This window comes from Telmatherina bonti, assembly GCF_933228915.1.
Source record: "Telmatherina bonti genome assembly, chromosome: 11".
In the NCBI taxonomy this organism is placed as follows: Eukaryota; Metazoa; Chordata; class Actinopteri; order Atheriniformes; family Telmatherinidae; genus Telmatherina; species Telmatherina bonti.
Genome location: NC_136629.1, coordinates 36,773,780 through 36,782,411, shown reverse-complemented (window position 1 = coordinate 36,782,411; position 8,632 = coordinate 36,773,780). Strand labels below are relative to the sequence as shown.

The 8,632-nt window shown below is 41.2% G+C and overlaps 1 protein-coding gene across 1 annotated transcript; it reads left to right on the top strand.

Moving 5' to 3' along the window:
- Nucleotides 1-361: 361 nt before the first annotated feature.
- On the top strand, nt 362-5,800 carry LOC306762599 (transmembrane protein 41A-B-like). The gene is made up of 5 exons (XM_079249141.1): nt 362-641; nt 3,897-4,047; nt 4,450-4,611; nt 4,887-5,025; nt 5,113-5,800. Exons 1-5 carry the CDS (start codon nt 502-504, stop codon nt 5,346-5,348), a joined length of 828 nt encoding a protein of 275 aa, XP_079105267.1. The 5' UTR covers nt 362-501; the 3' UTR covers nt 5,349-5,800.
- The last annotated feature ends 2,832 nt before the right edge of the window (nt 5,801-8,632 follow it).

The window sequence follows — 8,632 nt, the reverse complement described above, 5'->3', positions numbered from 1 at the left end:
CAGAAAGTTGTCACCAGTCTGCAGAAAGTTGTTACCAGTCTGCAGAAAGTTGTCACCAGTGTTACCAGTCTGCAGAAAGTTGTCACCAGTGTTACCAGTCTGCAGAAAGTTGTTACCAGTCTGCAGAAAGTTGTCACCAGTGTTACCAGTCTGCAGAAAGTTGTTACCAGTCTGCAGAAAGTTGTTACCAGTCTGCAGAAAGTTGTCACCAGTGTTACCAGTCTGCAGAAAGTTGTCACCAGTCTGCAGAAAGTTGTCACCAGTGTTACCAGTCTGCAGAAAGTTGTCACCAGTCTGCCATATGATCCTTCCGCCGAACCCCGGCCAGACCTGTAGCCTGCCTCTGGGTAAGCGACACCCCTCACCCCGGTGACGTGTTGTGGTCCAACTGAACTACAACACGTCAACTTTATCTTGCCTCCGGTTTTCCCCTCCGTTTCCATTTAACCCGAGTTTTCCACCGAAGCAACCCGCGAACCGGCGGTGTCTCCGCGAAGCAACATGCGCTCCGTAGCGGGACTCGCTGCCATCGTGGCGGCGGCCAGTGTCTACCTTTATCTGCTGTCCACGCACCTTCCCCCGGGACCCAAGCAGCTCCAGCCGGCCTCTGAGGGGGGAGCTGAGGAAGTGGTGGAGTACAGGTAAATACTCTCAAGCTTTTATCTACTGAAACATGACTTCCCATTATAAGTTCTAGTTATACATTGTATAGCGCCACCATGAATAATGTACTCTGATAGGGTTAAAATGAGTCTTTATTAAAAAATATATTGTTATTAGTGTTTCATATCAGATATGGATAACGCCTTATCATCGACCAGGATATGTAATAATCTCTTACTATTCCAAAGCAAATCCTCACATTTAAACTGCAAAAGTTGTGTAAACTAAGCCCTGAAAGGATCCAACTGGTTATTAGAACAGCTGTGACTCATGTAAAACTTATTCTCAGCTGCCATCACAGATGGTACTTTTAACATTAACAGTATATTTTGGAGCTATGTGAGATATGAATCCTCTTATGCTGATCAGCCAAAGGGTTAAAATGCTGGTTAGATAAAGTAAGTGTACTGGTAAAGCACATTTCCTGTACAAGCAGGGGTGCATAGCCAGGAAATTTCTCATGGGGTGGCCAATCAATAGATTTCATCAACAGCAGGATCATTTTCTAGTTGAGTTAAAATCAAGTTGCAGAAGTTTAAAATTCAGAGATTAAAACAGCTTCAAGCCATTTCTGACGTCACACTAAAAAACTGTTCACAGATTTTAAAAATATATCCTGTTGTTGGTATTAAAAAGCACATAAATTCCTTTATTTCACATGAGAAAGGAGGGTTTTAAATATTCCTCATATTGTGGAGTAAACCAGTGGAAAAGCCATTAATTAACCAGTTGAATGCTGGAGTTTTACCAGCACATCTCTATAATAGCAGCTTTCCCCAGCAGGACTTTAGGGAAGGAGTAAAAAACCACAGCAGTACATGTTCATGAGTCCTCTAAACATCCGCCTGGATCTGATGGCAGATCTGAGGGAAGCGAGCCAGATCTGCAGGGCCCCGAAGGGTTTACTGCTAACATCCTGGTATCTGGAAACTCAGATGCTCTTTGTCCATGCCGGAACTGGTCCGAGACCAACTCAGTGTTTGGGGCAAGTGATGATATTTGTAACGACTGGTCAGAGTATAACTTTACCGTCTCACTCATCTCAGTTCTGGCGTGGTGAAAGGAAAAAGGTAAATATAGGAGGACAGTCGGCGAAGTCAGCATCATTTCATGCAGCAGATTATTTCCTGACACTTATCTAGCTGAAGAAATCCCCAGGGGATTCCCTAAAGTCCAGAACCCCCCCCCCCCCCCACCCCACCCCAACCAGCTTTAAACTGTTCACCTTTTATCATATAAATCATACAAACAATCTTCACCAGCTGTTCTGCATGCTCTGTCTCAGTCCAGCTTCTCATCCATATAGTCAGACATTAATATTAGATATTTCTATACATAGTAAGGACATATAGCTAGGACATAACTCGGGATGGAAAATCAAATTGAAAAAATTCCAATATCGGCAATAATCCCTAAATTTTATATAATCAAACTTTTTTGTTATCTTTATTGTTTTTTAATTGTCTTCTTGGGCATCATAGTAGCAGAATGATGCCCAAAAATAACGAGCAAAAAGTGTAAATTATCTTTGTTTTTAGTCAACAAAAATCAGCAATATCAAAGAATCCTTAGAATTGCAATTTAAATCGAATTGGCACCTAAAAAACAGGAATCAAAACAGTGAAGCTGTGACGATATGCTTTTGTCCTGATTCAATTCGATTTCTATTTTTTGGGATTTGATTTAAATTATGATTGGATATGCTGATTTTTGTAGATTAAAAAGAAAAAAAAATGTTTAAAACTTTTTTTTGCGCATAATTTTTCATGATTTTAACTAGATAAAAACAACACAGTCACCAGACCATCATTCTGCTGCTACAATGCCCAAGAAGACAAGTAAAAAGATCAATAAAAACAATAAAAATGACAAAAGATTTATAGTGAATTAATTTTATTGGGGGAAAAAAAAAAAAATTAAAAATTGTGAAACAAAAAATCCCAACTTTTGATTTTTTGATTCGATTTTCCCACCTCTACAAAACGGGACAAAAGCATATCATCACAGCCCTAATCATAGCAATTAATACCTGTTATCAGATAAAATATTAAAACTAAAACGTCTTCTTTCCATCTCGTACCACATTGATTATGTAACCTTCCTGGTTGTGTGTGCATGCGGGTGTGTTCAGATGTCTCCATGTAAAAGTGTGTGTGTGTGTGTGTGTGTGTGTGTGTTTCTGTGAGTCTTGGAAGTGTGAGGTTGCCGCAGTCGATAGAATAACACTGATCCAGCCAGTTTGATGCCAAGCCTAGCATCTGTGCATGTATGTGTTTACACACAGTAAATGGATAGTACTCGTGTTAGACTGGATGTGTGCACACGCCGCATGTTGCAGTCATTATGACAGAAAACAAATAATCATCTTCCAGGAATCTTTGGTTTTTAATCATGTCTGGCTGGAAAATGTTGACTGATACGTAACGACTTCACTCCCCCTCATGAAGAATCTTCATTTCTTAATCTTGTCATACTTCAGCGAGTGTGTGTGTGTGTGTGTGTGTGTTATATAAAGAGACGGAATGTTTCTCATGGGGTTACATGTACGTAAAATTAAAAGTGCCTACGATGACACAACTCTCCTGGAATACTGTACATACATACATCTGTGCAGTTTCATGTGTCCGTGCGCTCACACATCACCAACCTGCTGACCAATGGCACAGCAGAATGTTTGTCTGCTGACCAATACCAACAAGGAACTCTGGATGCCAAAGCAGATGGCCGAGGAAGCATCTTGAGTTTCAGAGGGGGGGATTTTAGCCTGTGTGAGAGTCTTGAGAAGCGTCTTTCTACCCTCTGCTCAGGTCTGCAGGCAACGATGCTATTTCTGTCCTTCAATCAAATGTGTCCAGTTACTCTTCCACTCAGCTTTGCACACACACACCCGATCATCTTTCCTCCTGTTTGTTCCCATTGTAAAAGCTTTTCACATCTTGTTGCACGAAGCCTATTTTATCTGAAATGATATTGACTTTATTACACATTTATTACAGCAGATGTTTGGATTCATTTAGATTCTTCTTTTTAAAAAAAAATCTTCTTTACAAAACAAGTAAAAACAGTAAAACTCATCTCAGTGCACGTTCTGGCTGGAGGAACAGTGGGAATCATCACAGCAGGGGTTTGTTTTATAAGAATAAAATTCAGTGCTTAGTTATTTTTTTTTGCTGAAAGATGATTTGTTTGTTTACGCAGCCGTAAGCCGTGATCCTGTGTGTGTTTCCATCCAGTCTGAAGTTCCCGTCGGACCTGGAGTCTCTACAGGAGCTCGCAGACATGCTCAAGTTTTATAAAAGAGAAAATCACGGCTACGTTCTGCTGCTGTTCTGCAGCGCCTACCTGTACAAGCAGTCTTTCGCCATACCTGGTTCCTCCTTCCTGGTGAGACACGCTTTCTTTACGCCAGTGTTTTTCCACCTGTGTGCCGTGGCAGATCATCAGGTGTGCCCTGAGAAATTATCTAATTTCACCTGATTGGACTAAAAAGCAGCTCTGTGTTCATCCAATCAGGCTCCAGTGAAAGATAATAAAATTCCATCTTCTTGTGTTTATCTGATTTCTATCGTGAGGCTTTGACAAGATGGACTTTATATTAATAATATGGACTCTAAAGAGAAAAACATTTAGGTTTGTGGTGTGCCTTGTGATTTGTCAGTGAGAAAAAGTGACATGGGTCAAAAAAGGTTGAAAAACACTGCTTTACACACACTTTGTCTGAAAACTCTAAACCTGAAGCAGCATTTAACAAGCTTTCTGGGTGATTATTACCTTCCCTTGTTTCAGAACATGCTCGCTGGTGCGATATTTGGGCCTTGGGAGGGTCTGGCGTTGGCCTGCCTGCTCAGCACGTCAGGCTCCACTTTCTGCTTCCTGCTGTCCTCGGCGTTTGGGAAGCAGTATGTGGTCCACTTCTTCCCTGAGAAGGTGGCGCTGCTGCAGAGGAAGGTAGGTGTGTGTGGCGTAGACCTCGACCTGGAAGCGACGTCTCTCTAAGTGGGTTCTGCTTGAACTGAGGAGGTTGTTTTAGTTAGACGTAGAACTGCGTTCGTTCGTGGCAGGTTTACTTTATTGAATGTCATATAAGTAGAGCTTAGAAATGCTGAATAAAGAGGGTAAAGTGAAGCTTAATGCTGCTGAAATCTGGTGATTTTTAACTGCACGTAATCCATCCCCTCCTCGTTTCCCTCCTTCCCTCCATCTTTTGTTTTCCACCCTGTCAGGTGAAGGAAAATCGTAGCAGTTTGTTCTTCTTCCTCCTTTTCCTTCGTTTCTTCCCTATGACTCCTAACTGGTTCCTTAACATCACCTGTCCTGTCCTCAACATCCCCATATCCATTTTCTTCTTCTCTGTGTTAATCGGTGAGCTCCCGCATTTTTACAGCAGAGCACAGAAATAAAGAGAAACCCCACAAACAGCGTTCACCCAGCTGCTGCTCTCTCCGGCAGGTTTGATCCCCTACAACTTCATCTGCGTTCGCACGGGGTCCATCCTCTCCCAGATCTCCTCCCTGGATGACATCTTCTCCTGGGGGACGCTGGCTCAGCTCTTGGCCATCGCCCTCATGGCTCTCCTTCCCGGAGCGCTGATCAAACGCTACAGCAAGGCTCACCTCAAGATGGAAGGCCTGGACAGCAACGGTACCAGCCAGGCCGACATCGGCCAGGACAGGAAGAGACGATGACAGTCGGGTCAGCGGGGACTTTTCATGGAAGTTCATGTCAGAAGAAATGAGGTGGGGGGAGGAAGGGGGGTTGAAAAAGCCCCTCTGCTCGCAGGCATGCGACCTTTTATGTGGGCCAGCCGTGTGATTTCTGTAAGGTCACACTCGGGGCTCATTATACTCAGGGTATGATCCGTTCTGAACTTGTCCTGTGATCATGTTGCAACAGTTTAGTCCTACAGTTTCCTGAAGATCTCACAATACTGATATAAATACACACAGATAGAGTTTTAGGGGACTTTTCTGAGGCAGGGGATGAAATTCCCAGCAGTTCCTCAGAAGAAGAGGCTGTGAAAGCTGCCGAGGCTGGGAGGTTGTTTCTGAAGGGCTGAGAAGCTCACATGCCGCACAAATGCTGTCATTGGATTTTTTTTTTTTTTTTATACTGACAAAAAAAAAAAAAAAAGACAAAACATACTGTGTTCCATTAAAATAGGTGTTTTAATATTTAACGGAAGCAGTTTTGTGTGAAAAATGTCAGAAAATGTTAACGTGTCATTGATATTCTGACTCTGAGCAGAACTTCAACATGAACAACAGAACAAAGATCATCAACTTGTTTATCAGTTTCAGTATTTGCTTCAGAGAAATGATGCATTAAACATGAAGATTTAGGTTTAAATTCCTCTAAATTCCCAGCGTTGGTGCTTTTCACTGACATGGTTGATTTTCATTTCCTATGATGCAAAAAAAACCAAAAACAAAATGCATCATTCAGCCTCATTTTCCTCAATTTCTCCATGTTAATATTGTCATTGCAAAATATTTCCCTTGTTGTGACTTGCTGCTTGTCAAGGTTTTTTTTGTTTCAGATTCCTGATGTGTTCAGGAGGCCAACAATGTGCCAAGCACAGATTTTTATCCCCTTCAGGCCCGAAGTTCCTTCTGAATATGAGAACTGCTGCATCACATCAGGTCTTAATGAGTTAAAACTCATTTTTGTAGAAGAAAGTTGTAATTTTTTTAAGGCCAGGTGCATAAACATACTGTATATGTACACAAACTTAATGTGCTCAGTAGCAGATATATTTGTATTTGGAGAGGATGCACATGCACAGACCTCCTGAATTCAGACATGCCGACGGTGTTTCTAAAGCAGTTTAAGAACACTTAAAGTAGCACGTGATCCATAGTAGATTTGACAGGGAAAATTAAAACAATATCTAAATACTTGTTTTCTTAAAGTAAAAAAAAAAATCCATCCTATTAAGAAGTAAAATAATTTTCAATAAGGAGAGCTAGTTCTGCCTTTGGAAAGACCATTTAGTGTGTGGGATGGGCGTGTTGTTGGTAATGTGTGTTTATGCTTCTGGCCCCAGGTGTTCGTTTTACATTCATTACTGCGTACAGAACACAGCTACACTGTGGAGATCAATAACTTTACGCCCATGTTTACTGTAGCTGCAGTTCATGCATTTCCCAAATGTTTAAGACTTTCAGATGTTGAGTGTTTTTGTTTTTTCTTTTAGCACTTGCACATGTCTTAACGTGGCTTCGGCTGTTGTTACAGATGTGATCTCCTCATGCCAGCAGAAGCTGCATAAATGAATGCTTTTCTGAGCTCCTTTATCTGCTGGTTTGGACATGAATGAAATGTAAAACACAAATGCATGTTCACTGAGAGGCTTTTAGTCTAATTTGTGCAGAATAAAAGGTAAACATGCCATAAAATGACCAGCAGGAATGAAGTCCCTGCAACATGTCTGCAAAACCTGCATTAATGAATGCTGTTAAGCTGCAGACGTTCATGAGAAGATCACATCATGCTTCTGTTAATGTGAAGCTTTTAACCAAGTGATGTTCCACTGTGTTTGGACTTCTGTTTACCTTCAAAGTCAGCAGAGAAGAGTCTTAATTTAGCAGCTTTTTATCCAAAACACGAGCCTGTGGAGGAGCTACATGCTGTGAATGTCGATGAAGCGGAGCCACAGCTTCATGACAAGAAGAAAAAGGCTTTTTATAAACTTGTCTGCCCTTTCTTTTTCTATCAAGTCTCATATTGTAAACTTGTCATCTTCAGCAGGTAATGTAATGTAATAAGTGCAGTCCCACATTCAGTCCATCTGCACAAGACAAACTTTTTGTTTTTTAATGTGAAAACACCCAAAGTGCCAAATTTCTGTAATTATCTGCAGTTTACTGTCATATAAGTAGAATGAAAATAAAAAGGAGAGTTTAACTATTAGCCTTCTAAACAGTGTCAGTTTCTCCACGCACGCCATGTTGCTTCCCGTTTTACAGCACCTGAGGATTAAATTCTTGTTTGTGACCAAAGGAAACACGTGGAATCTATAATCTGCCATGTTCTTAATCAGGGATCCTCTGGATCCTCTGGTACTGGAGGGCAGGTGTGCAGCTGTGTTTGGAAAACACACCAGAGTCATATGAATGGGTCATTAGCATACTTGTACAGAACTTCTTGGAGTCTGAATCAGGTGTGTTGCAGCAGGATAACTTCTAAAATCTGCAAAACAGCAGATCACATTGCTCTTAACATTTATTTTTTCTATATATATCTATATATATATAGATATATACACATATATATATACATATTAAAGAGTTAGTTTTATGTGAATCAGAATTACGTTGAGAGAAAGTGAAATGTGGGATTCTGGATGCAAATAGTGTTTTATTTCTGACTTTGTCATCATCAGTCATCAGCCTTCAATAAGTTACAGCAACACAAAAACATCCACATCATCTATGTCCATCAATACCACACACACATTCACACACCCCACATCGAGAACTTTCTTCTTTGTTTTATACTTAAACACAGAAACAGACCATTATGTTCATGCAAACAAACACACACACACACCTTCACATTAGCTTGAGGGGAGGCACTCTTTACACAAAGTAAAATATAAAAGTCACATTTGTGTCAACTGAATAAATGTTAACGGTTTGACCCGGTGCGATGCGTCTCCGCAGTGGGACTAAAACATGGAATAAATGCACCTGTGAGTTTGTTGGAGGTCTTACCTCAAGAGTTTATCCTCTATTCCAGGGGCAGGTTTTCCATGTATTCCCACTCCAACACTGGAATCAAATTAAAAGGGATTTAACAGCCGCGGCCAGCAGGTCCTGCAGAAAGACTCAGTCAGCTGCGTTGGAGCAAGGATGCATGGAAAACCTGCTGGATGGCAGCCTGCGTGGGACAGAACTGAGTATCCCTGCTCTATTCAGACAAGAGAAAGGTCAGATGTCAACACGTGAACAAATAAATAATGATAATCTGG

Excerpts from the sequence above, each read along its gene's own strand:
- LOC306762599 (XM_079249141.1), top strand. The coding sequence starts at position 502 with ATGCGCTCCGTAGCGGGACTCGCTGCCATCGTGGCGGCGGCCAGTGTC. Across the intron at positions 4,048-4,449 it reads TACCTGGTTCCTCCTTCCTG|AACATGCTCGCTGGTGCGAT; the intron begins GTGAGACACGCT and ends CCCTTGTTTCAG. Across the intron at positions 4,612-4,886 it reads TGGCGCTGCTGCAGAGGAAG|GTGAAGGAAAATCGTAGCAG; the intron begins GTAGGTGTGTGT and ends CCACCCTGTCAG.